The 24,594-nt window shown below is 42.8% G+C and overlaps 1 protein-coding gene across 2 annotated transcripts in view; it reads right to left on the bottom strand.

The window, feature by feature from the left end:
- Positions 1-6,962: 6,962 nt before the first annotated feature.
- gnptab (N-acetylglucosamine-1-phosphate transferase subunits alpha and beta) overlaps positions 6,963-24,594 on the bottom strand; it is a 139,241-nt gene continuing 121,609 nt past the window's right edge. For both annotated transcript variants that reach the window (XM_038780170.1, XM_038780171.1), the window contains 2 exons: positions 18,622-18,712; positions 6,963-8,940 (listed from right to left, as the gene is read on the bottom strand). In XM_038780170.1, coding sequence (XP_038636098.1) covers positions 8,863-8,940; positions 18,622-18,712 — 169 coding nt within the window. In that variant the 3' untranslated portion in view covers positions 6,963-8,862. The remainder of the gene's footprint in view (positions 8,941-18,621; positions 18,713-24,594) is intronic.

Below are 24,594 nucleotides of genomic sequence, written 5' to 3' on the forward strand. Positions count from 1 at the left end.
TGGCTGTTGATGCGAGTGATGTAGGCGTAGGTGCGGTGCTCCTACAAGCTGACGAAGGACTAGAGCAGCCTATTGGTTATTTTTCTCAGAAATTAAATATGCACCAGAAGAAGTATTCAACGATTGAGAAGGAAGCTTTGAGCTTGGTGTTGGCTTTGCAACATTTTCACATTTATGTGGCCAGCAATCCGTCTGACACAATTATATATACTGATCATAATTCATTGATGTTTTTGGAGTGATTCCGGAATAACAATGCCAGACTGTTTCAATGGAGTTTGTTGTTACAGCCGTTTCATTTAAAAATAATACATGTGGCAGTATGAGAAAACGTGATAGCCGATGCTTTGTCTCGAATGTGATGAAGAGAAGCAGGTTCGGTGGAGGAACTGAAATGGAATATGTTATTATACCCATTCTGTTTTGCGAAATGAAAAAGTATTTTACTGTCTGTATTTCTTAAAGGAAAGTGAAAGGGTGAAGAGGTTAAAAATGAAACCATCTTGAAGTTGATGGGTTTATTTTTCTTGGGGGGAGGTGTCAGGGGGATGTACCTTTAAGAAATGGGTGTTTATCAAATAGCTACAGTGATGTCAGTGTGTGGGTGGAGCTGGGCTCTGCTCTGCTTTTTACTTCTGTGCTGAAAACTGGTTTTGGCTCTGTGTTTAGTTTCGCTTTCAGTTGGAGAGCTGCATGTGAACCAAGCAGATGTGTGCATTGATCTTTCTTTCTACAAGCTAAAGAATGTCTTCAGCTCATTGGTGACTGCAAAGTAATACCCGTTTCTGTAGATAATTTAAACCTGCTGTCTTTGTTAATAAGTGTCTTGGGCTTATGGATGTTGTTAGGAAAGTTACTAAGGAAAATTACTAGAATATTGTATTTGGGAAAGTATCAGTGTTTGTATCAGTTGATAAGATGTTTACTGTGTGTTTATAATATGTAAACTGAATTCATAGAATAAACATTGTTTTATTTTTAAAATACTTTGTTTTCTCTGTTGCATCATACCTGTAAAGTGGGCCCTTGTACTCCCGATAACCAAACTCTATTAAAAGTTGTGGGTCAGGTGAACTCCATGATATACTTTGGAGTTTTCTAAACACTGATCCATAATACTATGGCCAGGATATATAGTTAGGGAATGAGAAACAGAAAGGAACAGAAAACCGAAGATGTTTGGTTACTCAGACAATGATGTCCCATAAGACGTAGGAGCAGAATTAGGCCACTCGGCCCATTGAGTCTGCTCCGCCATTCAATCATGGCTGATATTTTTCTCATCCCCATTCTCCTGCCCTCTCTCCATAACCCCTGATCCCCATATTGATCAAAAACCTATCTATCGCTGTCTTAATGACACTCCGTGATTTGGCCTCCACAGCCTTCTGCGGCAAAGAGTTCCACAGATTCACCACCCTCTGGCTGAAGAAATTCCTCCTCATCTCTATTTTAAAGGATCGTACCTTTGGTCTGAGATTGTCCTCTGCTTCTAGTTTTTCCTACAAGTGGAAACATGCTCTCCACCCACTCTATCCAGGCCACGCAGTATCCTGTAAGTTTCAATAAGATCCCCCCTCATCCTTCTAAACTCCAATGAGTACAGACACAGAGTCCTCAACCATTCCTCATACGACAAGCTCTTCATTCCAAGGATCATTCTTATGAACCTCCTCTGGGTCCTTTCCAAGGCCAGCATATCCTTCCTTAGACACGGGGCCTCAAACTGAAAAAAAAATGAAAATCGCTTATTGTCACGAGTAGGCTTCAATGAAGTTACTGTGAAAAGCCCCTAGTCGCCACATTCCGGCACCTATTCGGGGATGCTAAACAGCCCCTGATCACAATATTCCAAATGGGGTCTGACCAGAACCTTATTATAGTCTCAGAACTACATTCCTAGTTTTGTATTCTAGCCCTCTCAAAATGAATGCTAATATTTGCCATCTTAACTGCCGACTGAACCTGCACGTTAACCTTAAGAGAATTCTTTATTTTTTTAAATTTTAGGATATCCAATTCATTTTTTCCAATTAAGGGGCAATTTAACGTGGCCAATCCACCTAATCTGCACATCTTTGGGTTGTGGGGGTGAAACCCACGCAGACACGTGGAGAATGTGCAAACTCCTCAGACAGTGACCCAGGGCCGGGATTTGAACCTGGGTCCTCAGCAATGCTAACCACTGTGCCGCCCCTTAAGAGAATTATGAACAAGGACTGCCAAGTCCCTTTGTGCTTCTGATTTCCTAAGCATCTTCCCATTTAGAAAATAGTCTATGCCTCCATTTCTCCTTCCAAAGTGCTTTTCCACATTGTATTCCATCTGCCACTTCTTTGTCCCCACTCCTAGCCTGTCTAAGTCCTTCTGCAGCCTACCTGCTTCCTCAGTACTACCTGACCTACTTATAGATCTTTGTATCATCTGCAAACCTAGCCTTCAGTTCCTTTCTCCAAGATCATTAATGTATATTGTGAAAAGATGTGGTTCCAGCACTGACTGCTGAGGTACACCACTAGTCACCGTCTGCCATCTTGAAAAAGACCCCTTTATCCCCACTCTCTGCCTTCTGCCAGTCAGCCAATCCTCTATCCATGCCAGGATCTTACCCTTAACACCATGGGCTCTTAACTTATTTAATAGTCTCCCATGCAGCACCTTGTCAAAGGCCTTCTGAAAATCTAAATAAATCACGTCCATTCCTTAGTCTAACTTCCTTGTTATTTCCTCAAAGAACAAATTTGCGAGACATGACCTCCCCCTGACGAAGCCGTGCTGACTCCGTCCCATTTTATCATGCACTTCCAAGTACTTCGCGATCTCATCTTTAATAATGGACTCTAAAATCTTACCAATGACCGAAATCAGGCTAACCGGCCTATAATTTCCCGTCTTCTGCCTCCCTCCCTTCTTAAACAGGGGGTTACATTTGCCATTTTTCAGTCCCATGGGACCCTTCCTGCCTCCAGTGATTCCTGAAAGATTGTCACCAATCTCCTGAGCTATCTCTTTTAGAACCCTGGGTGTAGTCCATCCGGTCCAGGTGACCTATCCACCTTCAGACCTTTCGGTTTCCCCAGAGCCTTCTCCTTAGTAATGGTCACTGCACTCATCTCTGCCCCATGGTTCTCCCGGAGCTCTGGCATCCCACTGGTGTCTTACATAAAGACTGATGCAAAGTAACTATCCAGCTTGTCTGTCATTTCTTTATTTCCTATTATTGCTTCTCCAACCAAAATTTCCAGTGGTCCAATGTCTATTTTTACTTTTCTCTTACCTTTTATATATTGAAAAAAAACTCTTCCCATCTTCCTTTATATTACTAGCTAGCTTGCACTCTTATTTCATCTTCTCCCCTCTTATTGCTTTTTTAAAATTGTCCTCTACTCGCTTTTAAAGGCTTCCCAATTCTCTGGCTTCCCACTAACCCTCGCCACTTTGTATGTTTTCTTTAGCTTTTATGCTGTCCGTGACTTCCCTCGTCAGCCATGGATGCCTTGTCCTCCCTTTAGCATGTTTCCTCATCCTGCAGTCCCATGGGTGTTGGTGTTTGGGATCACTGTTGTTCACTACTTATATAAATAATTTGGATTCAGGCATTGGAAATACAATTTCAAAATTTTCAGAAAATACCAAAGAGAACATAACAAGAACTAGGAGCAGGAGTAGGCCATATGGCCCCTCAGGCCTGCTCCGCCATTCAATGAGATCATGGCTGATCTTTTGTGGACTCAGCACTTTCCAGCCCGAACACCATAACCCTTAATCCCTTTATTCTTCAAAAAACTATCTATCTTTATCTTAAAAACTTTTAATGAAGGAGCCTCAACTGCTTCACTGGGCAAGGAATTCCATAGATTCACAACCCTTTGGGTCAAGAAGTTCCTCCTAAACTCAGTCCTAAATCTACTTCGCCTTATTTTGAGGCTATGCCCCCTAGTTCTGCTTTCACCCGCCTGTGGAAACAACCTGCCTGCATCTATCCTGTCTATTCCCTTCATAATTTTATATGTTTCTATAAGACCCCCCTCATCCTTCTAAATTCCAATGAGTACAGTCCCAGTCTACTCAACCACTCCTCGTAATCCAACCCCTTCAGCGCTTGAATTAACCTAGTGAATCTCCTCTGCACACTCTCGAGCGCCAGTTCGTCCTTTCTCAGGTAAGGAGACCAAAATTGAACACAATACTCCAGGTGTGGCCTCACTAACACCTTATACAATTGCAGCATAGCCTCACTAGTCTTAAACTCCAGCCCTCTAGCAATGAAGGACAAAATTCCATTTGCTTTCTTAATCACCTGTTGCACCTGCAAACCAACTTTTTGCGACTCATGCACGAGCACACCCAGGTCTCTCTGCACAGCAGCATGTTTTAATATTTTATCATTTAAATAATAATCCCTTTCGCTGTTATTCCTACCAAAATGGATAACCTCACATTTGTCAACATTGTATTCCATCTGCCGGACCCTAGCCCATTCACTTAACCTATCCAAATCCCTCTGTAGATTTCTGGTATCCTCTGCATTTTTTGCTTTATCACTCATCTTAGTTTCGTCTGCAAAATTGGACACATTGCCCTTGGTTCCCAACTCCAAATCATCTATGTAAATTGTGAACAATTGTGGGCTCAATACTGATCCCTTAACAACACCACTAGCTACTGATTGCCAACCAGAGAAACAGCCATTAATCCCCACTCTTTGCTTTCTATTAATTAACCAATCCTCTATCCATGGTACTACTTTGCCCTTAATGCCATGCATCTTTATCTTATGCAGCAACCTTGTGTGTGGCATCTTGTCAAATGCTTTCTGGAAATCCAGATGTACCACATCCATTGGCTCCCCGTTATCTACCGCACTGGTAATGTCCTAAAAAAATTCCACTAAATTAGTTAGGCACGACCTGCCCTTTATGAGGGGTTTAGTGAACACACAGAACTGCAACAGAATAAAAGAATCCCTCCAGATGACAAGTGGAACAGTACTGTACTCATCCGGATTCATCTGTCCCAATGATCAGAATAAAACAGAACTGTGGAGCAGCGCAGCTTTGAGATAGTGAGTTAGTGCAGCTGAACAGACAGGTTCAGAGCATGTTCATTGTGACAGGTGGCATTGAGTGTGGATCTCATGTTGAGGTGAGGCCAATGGTTCAAGGAATGTGGAATAACCTTAGAGATATCTGTAATCATTTACAAGATGCATAGGGTAGAATTTCAATTAGCATTCACATGAACTGCTCAGGTCAGCGGCTGGGTATTCTGTATTGAGTAATACCTCCCAATTCCGCAAAGCTTGTCCACCATCTACAAGGTGCAGTGTGATGGATTACTCTATTTGCCTGGATTAGTGCAGCTCCAGCGACAGAAGTTCAACACTATCCAGGACAAAGTTGCTCACTTGACTGGCAACCCATTCACCACCTTAAACATTCACTCATTGTGTCTTCAATGCATACTATTTACAAGATGCACTGCAACAGCATTGCAAAATTGTTACAGCTCAAAAGGCTCAAATTAGCATTTCACCTAGTGCCATCCTCTTGTCTTCTCCCTGTAACCCTGCACATCCTTGCTTTTCGGATAAGTCTAATTCTCTTTTGAATGCTTTGATTGAATCTGCCTCCACCATATTCAGGCAGTGTATTCCAGGCCCTAACCACTTGTTGCGTCAAACATTTTTCCTCACATCACGTTTGTTATTTTTACTTATTACTGTAAATCTTGTCCTTATTCATGATCCTTTCACGAGTGGGGAGAGTTTCTTTGTATCTATTTTGCCCAGATCAGTCATAATTTTGAATAAGTCTATCCAATTTCCACTCAACTTTCCTTTCTCTAAAGAAAATAGTCTTAACTCTAATTGATCATAACTCAAGTTCCTCATCTCTGGAACAATTCCCATGAATCTTTCTGCACTTTGTCACAGGTCTTCAGATCTTTCCTAAAGCGCGACACCCACCACTGGATCCAATACTCTCGGAGAGGCTAATGGTGACTTTTATAGATTCAGCATAACCTCTTTGCTCTTGTACACCAATAATACCTTAATAATAAAGTCCAGGATGCTGTATGTTTTATTAACAGCTCTCTCAAACTGCCCTGCCACCGTCAATGATTTTTGTTTTCTATAAATTTAGGGTACTCAATTCATTTTTCCAATTAAGGGGCAATTTAGCATTGCCAATCCACCTAACTTGCACATCTTTTGGGTTATGGGGGCGAAACCCACGCAGACACAGGGAGAACATGCAAACTCCACACAGACAGTGACCCAGAGCCGGGATCGAACCTGGGACCTCAGCACTGTGAGGCATCAGGGCTATCCCACTGCGCCACCGTGCTGCCCACCTTCAATGATTTATGCACGTATAGACCAAGGTCCATCTGCTCCTGCATCCCCTTTAGAATTGCACCCTTTATTTTACATTGTGTCCCCATCCTCCCAGTTTACAGTACTTTAAAGTTTTGTATCATCTGCAAAATTTGAAATTGCGTCCTGTTCACCAAGGTTTAAATTATTGGTATATGTCAAGAAATGCAAGGGTCCCAAGCACTGACCTCTGAGGAATTCCAGCTTGCCAAAGCTTCTTTGAACGCATTCGCAAAACTCATCTTCCTGATAGCAGAGGTGACAAGGGCAGCAGACGTCTGGGAACACCACCACCGGCAAGCTCACATCCAAGTCACACCACCCTGAAGTAGAAATCTATCATCGTTCAATCATTTCTGGGTCAATATCCTGTAACTGCGTGCCTAACAGCACCATGGAAATATTTTCACTAGACTTCAGTGGCTCAAGAAGTCAGATCACCATCTTCCAAAATGTGATTAGGGGATGAGCAATAAATGCTGACTTTATCAACAACTCCCACATCCTGTGAATAATTTTTTAAAACTCAAGCCCGAGCCAGTTGCTGAGATAGGGCTATGAAATACCTGATCAAACACAAGAAGTATTTCCAACATTTTATATTTATTTCAGATTTCCAGCATCTGTAGTATTTTGTCTGTCTTAAGTAAGCATCAGTTCATTTTGTGTGCCGAAACCAGGAAGGTACCTTTCAATTTTGTCAGTAAAGCAAATATTTTGTACACAAGAGCTATCATCGCCACAATACTCAAGACATCATATTTGTTCAGTGATATTTCAAATTTAAATTCTTAATTCTGCAAGAACAATAGCTTTCTTCACAAGTTCCTTATTCACACAGCAACATTTTTATGTTTTTTAAAAAGTAAAAGTTATTTAAAAAAAAGAAAGAACATGCCCTTCACAACAACAAAAAGACTAGATTTACAAATAGTTGTGCTAAGATCTTGCCAAAGCTGACCGATTACACCCATTCTATTCTGATCATATTTACGACAAGAGTGGGATGGGTTATAATTGGTTCAGAGGATGTCAAATGGGTCAATCTGAAGAGGAGCCACAACTGGTACAAAGTCCGTCTCCATATTTTCAGTCTAAACCCATAAAGATACCAATACTAAAAATAAAGTGCGACTAATCTAAAGCGTCATGATGGAGAGGCATCCAGGGAATCTTTTGCTGTTTTAAAACAGCTATCAATTGACATGTGCCAATTTAAAGTATTTATCTAAAAGAATTATGGCATCCTGCCAAAAATATGGTTGAAGATGAAAATGGTTTCCCGGAAATAAAGTATGCTGACTTAGAGATGAAAGACAGGTATTTGATGTTTCTAATTTATATGCTATTTAACTTCTTGTTGCCAAAGCTTTATTTTAAATCAAAGAACAAAAAGGTTAAAAAATTGTACATTTGCCCTCGTTTCAATGGAGGCCATAATCTACTTTAAAAATATTAAAACATTTGCTTTTCAAAAGTGGATCACTTGAAACAAAAAGACGTACAATAATTTTATTTTTAGCCAATTCAAAAATGTTGCAAACACCATTGTAAAATAAATAAATATCTTATACCATTGTGAACTGCATCAACCATGGCAGGCACTTGGGTATGTATCTGCAATGTGTGGAGAACCAGCAACTGATATGAGAAATGAGGTTAGATTCACATTTTACACTCAATGGGTAGTACTTTGCTAGACTTATTCCATGCAGAAATGGAGTGACAGCAGCAGTGTCATCTTACAGCAGGTCAGCATGTATACTGCATTCACAGGACACAGTGCAGCATGAAACAGTTCAGTATGATACAGAATTTAAGATCAAGACAAAAAATGTCTTGCAGGAGTGTGATAAAATATATTCTCCACACTTGGGAGTGCATATTACAAATACTATATCAGCATCATTAACACCTGTTTTCTGTCTGATTCGGGATTCTTTGTAATCTTTGCAGTTTATGTAATGCTATGCCATAATCTTATATTACAATATACACAGGGAGAAAAGATATCAATGTTCTTTTATAGTGCAGTAGGTCAGCCCACCACCCACAACAGCACTTGATTTCCATGAAGCATAGCAATTCATTTTGCATGGAATGGAACCGGAATAGATGAAGTCCCACTAATTTGCTTTGAAAAATCAGGTCTAATCATTCCATCTCGCGGAGGTGCTCTTACGATTTATCGGCATGCTTCCAATAACCAATAGAGGTTAAAATGGCAATAGTCTAATGCTGAGAAATCCAGAAAGTTGACAATCAAGTTATATTCATTCCTATTGTGCAAAAGTGCTCATTTTCTGGAGTTATATAGTTCAGGTACATAACATGGTATTTTGCCAAGAATTCCATTCCCCTTTTGGCATATTCAGAGACCTTTGTTCCGTTCCTTTGATCAATTCTTTACCATGTTCATTCTTGCTGGTCGGGTGTCTGAATTCTACATTAAGAATGGGAGGAGTTTCTTGTTGTCATTGTTTCTACACACTGCTTCGATCAGGAGCAACATTCATATACACCCGCCTTCTTGGGAAAATCTTTCGCTTTAGTGCAATCAACTGAAATAAAAACAAATAGGTGACGTACTACAGTAAGCAATTGTCAATCAGAAAACAAATTCCTTTCCATGTGGTATATTAGCTTTCACAACACACAAAACTTTTAATGGGACAATCAGTGCTCATTCTCATTTACAGCACTGGAGGTTGCTATTTAACCAAATGAGTCCATGCTACCGTTGCAGAGAACAATCCAGCTAGTTGCACTATCACCACTGCTCATTACTCCTGTCCCAGCAAGTTTATTTCAAGTGTTCATCCAATTTCCTTTTGAAATCTATTATTTCCACTTTGACCACCTTCATGGACAGCAAATTCCATGTCGTTGCCACTCGCAACGTAAAAAAAGGTTGTTCCTTACATTCCTCCTATATTGTTTGGCAAAAAATCTTAAAATAGTGTTTCGCCTAGTCCTTGAATAATCAGCTAATGGGAAGTTTCTCATGGTGACAGAATTTGTGAGATCCCTTCCAGTTGGCACTAAAGGGTGTGTGCGAGAGTGCGCATAAAATCTGTATATTTCCTTACCTTCAGGAGTGATTTTTCCTAATTTAAAATAAATTCCAGCAGCAGGTTTTTGATCATTTAAAAAAAGGTGGTTATTTATTACCACACACTTGTCCCGTAGGTTTGAATGCAACATCTCAATCACACCAATAAGTTGTTGGTATGGATGAAGTTAAAGCCAGAATTATAAAAATTGAATTTATAATTCTGATCCATGTTGATGCAGGTCTAATGACATCTTAACTGATCTTTTATTTGCCTTTAATTTGAGTGAAGGTCTTTTAGAAACAAATGATTCTCAAAGCTGCAAAGACTCTTTTTGGCAGATAGCCAGGTTAGTTGTCAGGTGGGTTTGGAAGCTGGACCAAGTACAGTATTTTGGCTGCATTAGAGGACATTCAGCTATAATCATTCAGATGATTCAACTGATTCTCGCTTTTCAGATGTTTCTCATGAGTTGTGGTTTTAACAGGTTTTTTTTAAATAGCCCCATTCCCGAAAGTTAGTTTCAGTCACATGACTGTATGTTAACACCTCTGGGGTTCAGACCACCAAGACGCAATAGCAGTTGACAATGGTCATTCAGTATTCTCTTTACCCAATTGGAACTTAAATATTCTCATTTGTTTAATATGACACTCAAGAGATTAACTAACAATCTAGAGGTCCCATATTCCTCAAATGTTTGTTCGTCTTTAAACAATGTGATGTTTAAACTTCACAGTTTAACTAAATGCTGACCACAGAACTGAGTACTGTATACAGTTTAAATGTACATAATCACATGTTAAGTTGCAGCCAAGAATGACCTAACCCCCATCTTCCTTATTACCCAAGGAGTCATGTTTTTTGCCCTGGTTGGAAAGTAAACTACTTGTAACTGAAATAGATCTTCCATCTTTGCTTTGATAAAGGGTTATCTGGACTCAAAAAGTTAGTCTTTTCTCTCCCTACAGATACTGCCAGACCTGCTGAGATTTTCCAGCATTTCCATTGGTATAACTTCCATCGTTCCATTCCAGTCTTTCCTGTCAGTCTTTGTCACATTTTACTCTAGGTAGGTCCTTTCTCATTGCATTGAAATTATCCCCCTATCAATTTATATTAGATTACTCCTTTGTCTTTTCCATTACTAATCTAAATCTGATGATATGATGATCACCCTTATCCAAATATTCCCCCCCAAAAAGTTGGTTCACCTAATTTCCCAGCACCAGATCTAGCAATGTTACATTTCTAGCAAAGAACATAAGAACTAGGAGCAGGAGTAGGCCATCTGACTCCTCGAGCCTGCTCCGCCATTCAATGAGATCATGACTGATCTTTTGTAGACTCAGCTCCACTTACCGGCCCGAACACCATAACCCTTTTATTCTTCAAAAACTATCTATCTTTATCTTAAAAACATTTAATGAAGGAGCCTCAACTGCTTCACTGGGCAAGGAATTCCATAGATTTACAACCCTTTGGGTGAAAAAATTCCTCCTAAACTCAGTCCTCAATCTACTTCGCCTCATTTTGAGGCTATGCCCCCTAGTTCTGCTTTCACCCGCCAGTGGAAACAATCTGCCTACATCTATCCTATCTATTCCCTTCATAATTTTATATGTTTCTATAAGATCCCCCCTCATCCTTCTAAATTCCAATGAGTATAGTCCCAGTCTACTCAACCTCTCCTCGTAATCCAACCCCTTGAGCTCTGGGATTAACCTAGTGAATCTCCTCTGCACACCCTCCAGCGCCAGTACGTCCTTTCTCAGGTAAGGAGACCAAAACTGAACACAATACTCCAGGTGTGGCTTCACTAACACCTTATACAGTTGCAGCATAACCTCCCGAGTCTTAAACTCCATCCCTCCAGCAATGAAGGATAAAATTCCATTCGCTTTCTTAATCACTGTTGTAGCTGTAAACCAACTTTTTGCAACTCATGCACTAGCACACCCAGGTCTCTCTGCACAGCAGCATGTTTTAATATTTATCATTTAAATAATAATCCCTTTTGCTGTTATTCCTACCAAAATGGATAACCTCACATTTGTTAACATTGCATTCCATCTGCCAGACCCTAGCCCATTCACTTAACCTATCCAAATCACTCTGCAGACCTCCGGTACCCTCTGCACTTTTTGCTTTACCACTCATCTTAGTGTCGTCTGCAAACTTGGACACATTGCCCTTGGTCCCCAACTCCAAATCATCTATGTAAATTTTGAACAATTGTGGGCCCAACACTGATCCCTGAGCGACACCACTTGCTACTGATTGCCAACCAGAGAAACAGCCATTAATCCCCACTCTTTGCTTTCTATTAATTAACCAATCCTCTATCCATGCTTTACCCTTAATGCCATGCATCTTTATCTTATGCAGCAACCTTTTGTGTGGCATCTTGTCAAAGGCTTTCTGGAAATCCAGATATATCACATCCATTGGCTCCCCGTTATCTACCGCACTGGTAATGTCCTCAAAAAATGTCACTAGGGCAGCATGGTGGCTCAGTGGATAGCATAGCAGTCTCACGGCGCTGAGGTCCCAGGTTCGATCCCGGCTCTGGGTCACAGTTCGTGTGGAGTTTGCACATTCTCTCCGTGTTTGCGTGGGTTTTGCCCCCACAATCCAAAAATGTGCAGGGTAGGTGGACTGGCCACACTAAATTGCCTCTTAATTGGAAAAAATTAATTGGGTACTCTAAATTCATTTTTAAAATCTCAATAAATTAGTTCGGCACGACCTGCCCTTTATGAACCCATGCTGTGTCTGCCCAATGGGACAATTTCCATCCAGATGCCTTGCTATTTCTTCCTTGATGATAGATTCCAGCATCTTCCCTACTACTGAAGTTAAGCTCACTGGCCTATAATTACTACCTCCTTTTTTAAACAGTGGTGTCACGTTTGCTAAATTCCTATCTGCCGGGACCACCCCAGAGTCTAGTGAATTTTGGTAAATTATCACTAGTGCATTTGCAATTTCCCATCTCGGCAGCGTACCAAGTGATGCAGGAGATGGACGAGGCCTCAGTTGAGGAGTTGAAGGGTAAATGGGAGGAGCTGGGTGAGGAGATTGAGGAGGGGACGTGGGCAGACGCCCTGGGGAGGGTGAACTCCTCTTCTTGTGCGAGGCTTGGCCTCATACAGTTTAAGGTGCTGCACAGGGCTCACATGACCGGGACAAGGATGAGCCGGTTCTTTGGGAGTGAGGACAGGTGTATTAGGTGCTCTGGGAGCCCAGCAAATCATGCCCATATGTTCTGGGCATGTCCAGCATTGGGGGAATTTTGGAAGGGCATGGCAGGGAAGTTGTCGAGGGTGGTAGGATCCAGGGCCAATCCCGGCTGGGGGCTCGCAGTATTTGGGGTTGCGGAGGAGCCGGGAGTGCAAGAGGCGAAAGAGGCCGGTGTTCTGGCATTTGCGTCCCTGGTAACCCGGCAGAGGGTTCTTCAGTGGAGGGACGCAAGGCCCCCAAGCGTGGAGGCCTGGGTCAACGACATGGCAGGGTATCTCAAGCTAGAGAAGGTGAAATTTGCCCTAAGGGGATCAATGCAGAGGTTTTTCAGGAGGTGGCAGCCATTCCTGGACTTCCTGGCAGAACGATAGAAACAGACCAGCAGCAGAAGCAACCGGGGGGGGGGGGGGGATGTTTTGTACTAAAGGGACGGGCATAGTTGTTCTGTGCCAATAACGGGCATTAATTCATTTCCTCTTCTGTGTATACACGTGTCTATTGAAAGAACGAGCAGATGTTTTGGTGGAATGATGGGTGTCAGTTTATCTCTTCCGCTGTGTGCACGCGGGGGGACGGGGGGGGGGGGGCGGACGACGACTGTTCTTTGTAAAAACATAAAAAAATTCTGTTTTTTTGTTGTTGATATGCAAAAATTTGAATAAAAATTATTTTTTTAAAAAATAAATAAATATTAATTGACCCTGTCTCCACTGCTTCCTGGGGAAGAGAGCTCCAACTCAGCCCTCAAAAAATTACCCTCATTGCAATTTTTAATGGGAAATTCCTTATTTTAAACTGCGTTCGCTAGTTCTAGTCTCTTCCACAAGGAGAAACATCATTTCAGCATCCACCCTGTCAAGTCTTCTCAGGATTACGTATGTGTCAATAAGATCACTTCTCATTCTTCTAAATTCCAGGTCTAACCTGTCCAATTTTGCTTCTGAATTCCCCACCCCCCAGGGTGAGTGAACCTTCTCTGAACTGGTTAGAATGCAGTTATGTCCTTTCTTAAATAAAGCAAGCAAAACTGTGGTCTCACCAGTGCCCTGTATAAATATAGCAAAACATCCCTTTGATATTCTCTTCCTCTTGCAAGAAATTATGACATCCATTTGCTGTCTGAATCACTTGCTGCACTTGTGCTAACTTTGTGATCCATGTACCAGGAACCCAGATTCCTCTGCACCTGCATTCTCTCTAGCTTTAAATATGCTATTTTTCTATTATTTCTGCAAAAGTGGATACATTCATTGTTTTCCCACATTATGGTCCATCTGCCAAAACTTTGCCCACTCACTTAACGTATCTGTATCAACGGAATTCACACCATTCTTAATGGTAGCAGCTCCAAATTCATATCCACTGGACCTGCTGCAAAAGACCGCACAACTCTGCTCAAAAGCAAGTTACCAAAATGCTTGTTGGACTTGCACAAGTGTAACAAACTGCTTGGTGGTGCATATGACAAGATTTGGTGGGAATTTGGGTGGTGGAGGATGTTGAGGCTTCAAGATGATTTAAACAAGTTGAGTGTGTGCAAATACATGGCATTTGCAATATAACATGGATGAGTGTGAAATTATCCACTACTGACAGAAAGAGAGTGGCAGAGTATCATTTAAATAATGGTATTTTGGGAAATGTTGATGTACAAAGGTGCCTTGGGTGCCCTGGCCACTGAAAGTAAGCATGTAGGTGCAGCAAGCAGTTAGAATGCCACAAGATATCTTGGCCTTCATTACAAGATATCTTGAGTAAAGGCTCAAGTATGTCATCTGCCTTGCTGAGACCACACCAAGTATCGTGTGAAGATTTGTTCTCCTTACCAAAGGATATACTTGCCAGAGAGGGAGCGCAGCAAATCCTCACCAATCTAGCCAATCGTGGCCCAAAAGGCTAGGACATTCCCCTGCACAACAATGGGCACTGACTGGCGCCCGGAAAGAAATAACGCATTCGTTCAGCAAACTGGTTCTAGTCTTCAACACTGGCATCAAATGCATCTAACTGTCCAAACAGAAGCTTGGTCAATCAAAGAAATTCAAACCTGGGTCCAGAAAAATCAGGGAGATGGCTTAGCCGAGTAGGCTGCAGAGTCGACAGCAAACCAGTTTACTACTCGTCACCAGTTTAACAATGATAAAAATAAGAACAAAGTTTTACAAAGTTCCACAAGGAGCACAGAGGAGGCAAGCATTTCCACTCCATCGGTCCCATGCGGGATATTACAATCTAGAAGGGTTTTCAAAACACGAATGTCTGGTTCAGTACGTGGACGATGTCGTCCTCCAGACTGAAACCAGGGGGACACAGCTTAAACTAAAAGAACTGCTGAACCTCCTTACTACGCTATGCTGAAACGCCAACCCCAAGAAGGCCCAGATCATGAACTACAAGTTTCATACTTGAGGACAGTAATGACCTAGGGGAAGCACAAATTAGAAAGGAAATTAATAAGAGCCGGTAACACGCCATCCCCAACCAAAGGACTTGAGTTCGCTGCGTTCCTTTCTAGGCTTGGTGTTTCGTCACTAAAGCCACCTCCATTTCCGACCTTTTAAAAAGAATACCCCATGGGAATGAATCGGGCACCACACACAGGATGTCTCAGAGTTAAAACAAGCCCAAAAGCAGAATCAATGACTGCAAGTACCTAACCTAGACCTCCTTTTTGCACTAGAGGTAGCGGCCACAGACAGTACGCTTGCAGTCGTACTTTTGCAGGAGCAGCGTAGGAAACTCGGCCTGGAGGTCTATGCTCCTAACCCCAGTCGAACAGGATTTTTCAGAGTGCAAGAAGCACCTTTTAGCGGTTTTCTGGACGGTGCAACGTTTTACCTATATTTTCAGCCAAAACTCATTAACCATTCTCACGGAGCATACCCCCAAACAGTTATCGTTGCTCAGTTCGTGGGTTTCCTCTGGGTGCTCCGGTTTCCTCCCACAGTCCAAAGACGCGTAGGTTAGCCATGCTAAATTGCCCTTAGTGTCCAAAAAGGTTAGAAGGGGTTATTGGGTTATGGGGATAGGGTGGAAGTGAGGGCTTAAGTGGGTCGGTGCACTCGATGGGCCGAATGGCTCCTTCTGCACTGTATGTTCTATTTACAATGACATTTCCAATGAGAGAATTTAATCATCACTCCTTGACAACCAATGGCATTACCATTGCTGGATCCCGCACTATCCTGGGGGTTACGATTGACCAGAAACTGAACTGTACCAGCCATAGAAATACAAGAGCAGGTCAAAGATTAGGAATCCTGCAGAGTAACTCAGCTCCCAACTCCCTAGAGCCTGTCCACCTACAAGACAAGTTCAGATGGAATATTCTCCATTTGCCAGGATGACTGCAGCTCAAGAAACTCAACACCATCCAGGACAAAGAAGCCCATTTAACTAGCACCCCATCTACCATTTTCAACATCTTTCTCCACCATCAGCTCGCAGTGCCAAAGCTCACCAAAGCTCTTTTGGCAGTACCTTCAAACCCCACAACTTCCACCTTGTAGGGTAGCAGACAAAGGAACACCATAAAAGCACTAAGGCACACCCCATCGTGATTTGAAATAGTACCCCTGTTACTTCACAGTCATTGGCCAAAATCCTGAAACAGTACTGTGGGTGTACTTACACCACATGGACGACAGAACGGTTCAAAGAAGCAGCTCACCACCACGTTTTCAAGGCAATTAAAGGTGGGAAATAAAAGTGCTGCCTGGCCAGTGATGCCTACTGTCATGTTCTGTAGACTCACCAATGTGAATAATAACTACAGAATATCCAGTTCAAATAATTTATTATAAAACAACTGTGTGATGAAACAACTGTGATAAAGATGACTACGATAAATAAATAGTAAACCACTAACACTAAGTAACTATTATAGAGCTACTGCAAAATACGTCTAACCTCCAACCCGACTTACTCCCAATTCCCAGCGCTCAGGGTCATGTACTGAGTTTTACACTGCTACCTGGTGGCTGGAGGTCATGTATATTATATACAGAAGTGCTCTATGCATATCATCACACCCAAGTCCCTTGAAACAATTTAAAAGCTAAACAATTACTTTGTGTTTGTCTCCACAGAGAAGGGTACAGAAAACCTTCCAGAGATAATTTGGAACCAAGGAACTTGTGAAAATGAAGAACTGAAAGAAATTAGTATAAATAAAGAGGTAGCATTCGTAAAAGTAATTAAACCGGACCCGATGTTCTACATTCTAGAGTGCTGAAGGAGGTGGTTAGAGAGATATTGGGTGCATTGGTGGTTATATATCAACATTTTATAGATTCTGGCAAGGTTCCTGCAGACTTGAAAGTAGTAAAAGTAGCAAATGTGACTCTACTATTTAAGAAGGGAGAAACAGAGAACTATAGAACTGTTAATTTAAAGTTAGTTTTACAGAAATGTTAGAATCTATGATACAGGAAGGACTCCCACAAACATCCACAGGCGTGCCATAGAGAGCATCCTATCCTGCTGCATCACAGCTTGGTATGGCGACTGCTCGGCCCAAGATCGCAAGAAACTGCAGAGTGTGGTGAACTTAGCCCAATGCAGCACACAAGCTTGCCACCTTCACATTGGCAATGCTGTCTGCCTTCCTGAGGCAGCGGGAGGTGTAGACAGAACAGAGACCACTCACACCCAGGCTTTGACTTTTTCCAGACCATTCCATCAGGTAGAAGGTAAGTCTGAAGACCTGCACATCCAGACTCAGGAACAGCTTCTTCCCCACAGCTACTAGGCTCCTCAACAACTCTCCCTTGGACTGATCTGTTCCCTGCAAGAAAACCATTCATGGCTCCCTATGCTGCTCTTGCTCATGTATTTGCTTTGTTTGGCCCTTTATTCTGCCTGTAACCAATCACTGTTTGTCGATGTACCATTTGTCAATGGACTGTCGATTATTCTTTTTTGCCTACTGTATATGCACTGTGTATGTTCCCTTGGCTGCAGAAAAATACATTTCACTTTACTTGGTTACATGTGACAATAAATCAAAAATCAAGTCAAAATCAAGATAACTGGACACTTAGAAAATAATGATTTGATTGGGCAGTCAACATGGATTAATCAGAGGGAGGTCACGCTTGACAAACTTGAACCTTTTGAGGATGTAGCAGAGATAAAGTGGAAGTTGTGTATTTGGATTTTCAGAATACCTTTGATAAGGATCCACACCCAGAGATTAGGAAACAAAATTAGAGAATATTGGATTGGGAGTTATATATGGGTTGAGAATAGGTTCCTATGTGCTGCCACCTTTGTGAAAATGTGTTCCTATGTGATGCCATCTTTATGAAAATGTGTTCCTATGTGCTGCCATCTTTGTGAAAATGGAAAATCCATCCTTGCACATGTAGGCCGTTGTGAAGGACAATAGCAAAAAAATGCTTGCTTTTCTCAGCAGTGGATATGCCTGGCAGATGCTACTCCAGAATACTGTCAGCCTCATGGACTTTAAGCGTGTTTTTAATATGCTGTCACAGGTCAGGTACAGCAGCTTAGTCTTTTTATTTGGAGTGAGCTGTAAGTTAATAACTGACTCTGGGGTCTCAACCTTAAAAACAATTTTTCACCCACCATTTCTCTTTCAAATCTGAAACTTGTACTTTGAAGGACAAACAAATGAAAACTAATTAGAAATGTAGAACCACAGATTACAGCATAGAAGGCAGCCATTTAGTCCAGTGTGTCTTTACCAGAGCAATCCCACCTGATGCACTTCCCATTGCCTTGTATTTTCCTCAGTGACTCCCCAAACAGAAGGAATGGTCTTCAGCTAGCCACCATCAAAATGTTTCATCTTTAAAAACATCCATTAAATTTCCTCTTAGTCGTCTCTGCTCCAGTGGAACTAGCCCCCATAGATGCAGTGAAGGGATTACTTGAAGATCAGTTTTAATGAAAGAGTAGCTATGAAATCCAAGGTATACGCACCTGTTCAGCAAAGAAAGATGAAACCGTGAAGATAATCAGAGTCACGAGTACACAGTGCGTCCAGAACTTCAACTTGTCTCTGTAAGTTCTCCTACAAAGGAAAATCGGAATTTAGTTGCAGCTATCTACTACAAGTTATATGTTGTTAGTAGCTATGCAACTAATCGTTGCATGAAACTGTATAGTTGGGAACACAAGCTGCACCGAAAATAACGTGAAGAATCTACACTGTAACAGGGACGAACGAACAATCTCAGGTCCATTCATGTAGGATGGAGAGAAAAGAGGAATGGGGAGATAAAATCATAAAGACTAGTGAGATCTTCAGCAATTTGCAGAATTACTGACAAAGGTGTAAAGCAAACTGATCCCCTCTGACTGTGGATTGTACGTACCCAAGGGAAACAACAAAAGGGAGTATTCATTTACACAAAAGAAACTTAAAAGTTCAGATTTTTGACCATCAAACATGTAAACTGTGATCATAAAATCAGTTGAAATAGATAATTTTAAAGATGTTCCTTTATAGCTTTATTAGCCATGCTTCGATCCATTAGTGAACAGAATCAATTCATCTATAACTATATAACAGAAACAGGTGCCCTGCTCCTGCATCTATCAAGTGACTTAAATTTCAATTTTCCCTTCAGTTCAGAGTAATATCGCGACTGCATTTCTTCTCCCTAAAAGGAAGTCATTTTTGGGCGGAGCTGGAGGAAGGAAGACGAGAAGGAAGAGAAACCATAGCCGCAAATAACAATCTGTTTGCCTCGGTTAATAACATTCTCGTCTGCGTGTGGGTTCAACTTCCATTTTGGAGCTTGTGTAGAAAAATCCACACTGACATTTTAATGCTGCACTGTCAGATTGATAATTCTTAATTGATAAATGATTTTTTGTCTTTTTGAAGTCAAAAAAACACTTTCACCTAAGGAGAAATAAGTGCTCAAAGAGTTAAAAATGCATGAAAGGGAAATACATTGAATGACAGATTGACTTGGTCAGTGTTTCTAAATGTTACCATATACTGACTCTTCCAGTTGATATTGAAATACACCACTCAGGCGCTTGCATGTCATTGCTAAATAAGACTATCCAATTTCATTGCATTAGATAACATACTACCATATCATAAATGACAGAAGTGAGTTCCAGTTTAGATGTTGTAGGAATCGTACAAACCGTCCTCATTTAACATTTTCTGCCCAACACTCATAACTTCCGATGGCAGCCATGAGCTGATCGGTCGCACATAAGGTGGCTTCTGCTTGGAGACTTGGTTTTTGGTCCTTTCTACCCAGTAAATGGGTGTCATGGTGGGAAGTAGATCACAGCAAGTGAAGTTTACTGGTTTCTCCTCCGATGTGGGATGTTAACAAACAAACAAAGCCCCTGCTCAAGATTTGGAGAACCCTCATGGTGCAGCAGACGAAAATAGGGCGGACGTCACCGCATCGTCGTCAATTTGGAGGTGGAGAAAGTGGTCTTGGATCAGTGGTTGGATTGTCTCTTTGGAAGCAGAGATAACAATGCTGCAGGAGGCGCATAAAGTTTTGACGGCCAGGATGGACGAGTAGGAGAATCGATCCAGGCGTCAAAACTGAAGGATAGATGGACTGCTGAAGAGAATCGAAGGTACAAGCGCCACCAAATAAGTGACAAGGATATTTGGGAAAGCTTGCCAAGGAGGGAAGTCCCCAGAAGTGAATCGAGCCCAATGGTCACTGCGTCAGAAGCTGAGGATCCACCATACGCGGTAATTGTTCAGTTACATAAATACTTGGGAGAAGGAGCAAATTTTGAAGCGGGTGAGGTCCACTCGAGACTGTAGCTGGGAGGGTCACTCCATACGAATTTACCAGGACATTTAGGCCGCCCTGGCCAAATGTCGACGTGGCCAAATTTAACAATGCCAAGCCAGTACTCATGGAAGCACAACGGGAATTGTTTAGCACTGCTGCCTCACAACTACACGGACCCGGGTTCAATTGTGGGCTCGTGTCACTGTCTGTGTGGAGTTTGCACTTTCACCCGTGTCCACGTGGGTTTCATCTGGTTGCCTCCCACAGTCCAAGATGTGGTTAGGTGGACTGGCCATGCTAAATTGCCCCATAGTGTCCAAAAAAAAGATGTGTAAGTCAGGTGGGTTATTGAGATAGTGTGGGGAACTGAGCTTGGGTGGATTCCTTCAGCACTGCAGGGATTCTATGATCCTTTAGAAGCAAAGTTCGATTTGGGATCCTATGCCCGGCAAAAATATGGGTCATGTTCAAGAACAAAAAACACTATTTTAATACGCAGGAGGTGGCGAAAGACTTGAGAAAGAATGGTTAGGGGGAGAATTAATGCCAATGAAATACAGTTTTGGTGTTATTGTTATTTGAATGGTTGGAGGTGTTACATGTTTATGTGTTGGCTTTTCGCTATGGTTGATATTAGGATTACTTTGAGTTCTGAGTTTTTTCTTAATGGGAGTTAAGGGTATGGGACCTCATCATGGTGGTGGTGGGGGGGGATGAAGTTGTCCTTCCTGGTTTGCAGTAGCTTGGCTGGGAGAGTGGGCGAGTTTGGGCTGTTTGTCGGATTCTTTTTGTTGTTTTCGAAGGGGGTGTTAGCATGCCAGGAGGGAATCTAGTAAACAGGCGCAGTGTGAGGGAAGAGGCTGCAGTGGGTATTCAGAAGAGGGTGGTCAGGGGGACAGCGTGGCTAGTTTGGTGGTGGGGGGGGGGGGGGAAGCAGCGTGCCTAGGTTGGTTAGGTTTTCATTGTTACCTGGGGCAAAGGGAGCTGGTTTTTTGTTCAAATGGGAGAGGGATGGTGGTTAAGAAGTCGCAGGGGTCGATGGGGGTAGAATGCTGGTGACTCAGTTGTCTTTGTGGTTAGGTTTGGGAGGGGGCGGTGATGGCAGCCATTTTGGGTGGGCCCAAAACCGAGGTGGGCCTAGATACGACTGGATCTTCATAATGGGGATATGGCAGAACCGAGGTCAGCGGCCATCCCGGACCTCGACTCTCATCAACTGATCATGAGGAGTGATTTCAATTGCATGTTGAACCTGAGGATAGACAGATGGAGCCCCAAGGCCTTAGTAACTTTGGGGATGGCATAAGAATTGGTAATGTTTATAGTCACATACGTTGGAGGTACAAAAGTCTGAGAACATGCACGAACAGACTCAAAAACAGCTACACCCCTGTATGCTTCACCCGACGCCGGTGTTATCTAATTACATTGTGTAGCTTGTGTTGCCCTATTATGTATTTTCGTTTATTCCCTTTTCTTTTCATGTACTTAATGATCTGTTGAGCTGCTCGCAGAAAAATACTTTTCACTGTACCTGCACGTGACAATAAACAAATCCAATCCATCCAGGAGAGATAGTACTCCTCCCATGTGTATCGGGTGTACTCTGAATAGACTTTATCAAGGTGGGAAAATCAGAGCGTAGGAGCTGAGTACACTGCAAAAGTGATATCGGATCATGCACCACACTATGTGGACTTAAGGCTACAGACAGGTCGAGACCAGCAGCCCCGTGGAGGTTAGATATAGAGCTCCTGGCAGTCAAAACAGTTTTGTGAGAAGGTAGCCTCGGTCATAGGAGCTATGTAGAGTTCAACCAGAATGTGGAAGTCTCGCCTGCCACATTTTGGGAAGCACTGAAGGCAGTGATCAGAGGGGAAGGAAGGGGTGACCAGGTTGGAAGGGTTGAAAGGCAGATGGTGGTTGACTCTATTCTGGAAGTGGATCAGCAGTACTCCACGGTCTCGACAAAAAAGAGCTGTTTGCAGAGAGAAAGAGGTTACAGGTGGTATCGAAGGGAATGGCAATGAACCAACTAGGACGTTCACAGGGGGCATTCTGTGAGTATGGGGAGAAGGCCAGCCATCTACTAGTTCACCAGCTGAGATAACAGGCAGCTACACAAGAGATAGCCCTGCTGAGGTACAAAGAGTGAGGGCTGGTGATAGGTCTCGACAAAATTAATGGCGCCTTTGTGGCATTTTATTGGGGCTGTTTAGGTCTGAACCCCCGGCAGAGGGCTCAGAGATGGAACAATTTTTGGATGGGATGGACTTCCCAGTGGAGATGGGGAGGAAACAGGGGCTGGAGACTGTTGGAGCTGGAGGAGATAATGGAGTGCATCAGTTCTATGCAATTGCAGAAGGCACTGGATGGTTTCCCAGTGAAATTTTATACTGCCACCACAACTATTGGAGAGTATGACTCTCTGTCGTGAGGGGAATTGCCAGCCATGTTGGTGCAGGCGTTTATCTACCGGATCCGAAGATGGACAAGGATTCGGTGGAGTGTGGGTCTTACATTTCTTTACTGAACATCGACGTGAAAGTGATAGCTAAGGTCTTGGCGAAGCATCTGGAGGGCTGTGTGGAGGTGGTCGCCAAGGACAAGACTGGCTTTGAGAGGCGATAGTTGTCAACTAATATCAGGTAATGCTTGAATATGGTCATGACCCCATCGAGGGGGAAGGTGCCTGAAGTAATCATGTCAATGGATGCAGAGAAGGCTTTTGATCGGGTGATGTGGAGGTACTTCTTTGAGGTCCTGCGTCAATTTGGGTTTGGCCCAATGTTTATCTCCTGGGTGAGATTGTTACTGGGCTTGTGTCACTGGTCCCATGGCGAGCTTCAGGACTAATGTGGCAAGCTCAGGATATTTCCAGCCGTACAGGGGCACGAGGCTGGGGTGTCACTGTCCCCGTCACTGCTTGAACAAGCAATTGAACTCTTGGCAATTGCACCTAGGTTGTTGAATAAATGGAGGGGTATTTGGGAGGGGGGGGAGGAATGGACGGTTAGGAGCATAGGATGTCCCTTTATGTGGACGACGTGCTGTTGTGTCTAGGACCCTCTGTCATTTATTGGAAAGATAATGGATCAAGAGCGAAGTATTTCCAGTAAACCCCCCCTGGGTAGGAGAGCAGACTTGGCCCCAGGTCGAAATTCAGATATTTAGGGATTCAGATGGCTCATGATTGGGCCTTGCTGAACAAAGTGAACGTAGTCAGTCTGGTAGAGGGAGAGAAAGGGAACGTGATAAGGAGGGGTGTCCTCCCTCTTTCCTTGTCGGGAAGAGTGGAAGAGTACAGACAATCAAAATTTATTTATTTAATAAATTTAGGGTACCCAATTAGTTTTTTCCAATTAAGGGGCAATTTAGGGCCAATCTATCTAGCTTGCACATTTTTTGGGTTGTGGGGGTGAAACCCACGCAAACACGGGGGGAATGTGCAAACTCCACACGGACAGTGACCCAGAGCCAGGATCGAACCTGGGACCTCGGCGCCATAAGGCCGCAGTGCTAACCCACTGCGCCACTATGCTGATCTTCAGACGATCAAAATTAACATTCTGCTGAGGTTACTATTTGTGTTCCAGTCTTTTCCGATCTTTCTCCCCAAATCCTTTATTGTCAAAGTGGATAAGTTAATCTCAGATTTTGTGTGGCCAGTTAAGACACCCAGGATTCAGACAGCCTTTCCGCAGAGGGAACGGCATTCAGGAGGGCTGATGTTACCAAATTTAATGTTACACTATTGAATAGCGAATATACCAGCGGTGGTAGTGCAGGGAGCAGCGGTTGAGGTGGGGGGCAAATGGAGAAAGCTGTGTTGAGTCGTGTTTAAGAGCATTAGTCACTGCCCCTCTCCAGTTTTCCCTGGCCAGGTTTACAACAAGCCTAGTACTTGTGGCATTCCTTAAACTTTGGAATCAGTTGAGGTGACATTTTGGATTAGGGAATGTCAGTATTGTTGCCAATCTGCGCAAACCACAGATTTGCACCGTCTGCGATAGACAGAACATAATAATATTCTATAATAATCTTTATTATTGTCACAAGTAGGCTTACATTAACACCGCAATGAAGTTACTGTGACAATCCCCTAGTCGCCACACTCCGGCTCATACTGTTCGGTTACACAGAGGGAGAATTCAGAATGTCCAATTTACCT

The sequence above is a fragment of the Scyliorhinus canicula genome, chromosome 20 (assembly GCF_902713615.1).
Source record: "Scyliorhinus canicula chromosome 20, sScyCan1.1, whole genome shotgun sequence".
NCBI classification, from domain to species: domain Eukaryota; kingdom Metazoa; phylum Chordata; class Chondrichthyes; order Carcharhiniformes; family Scyliorhinidae; genus Scyliorhinus; species Scyliorhinus canicula.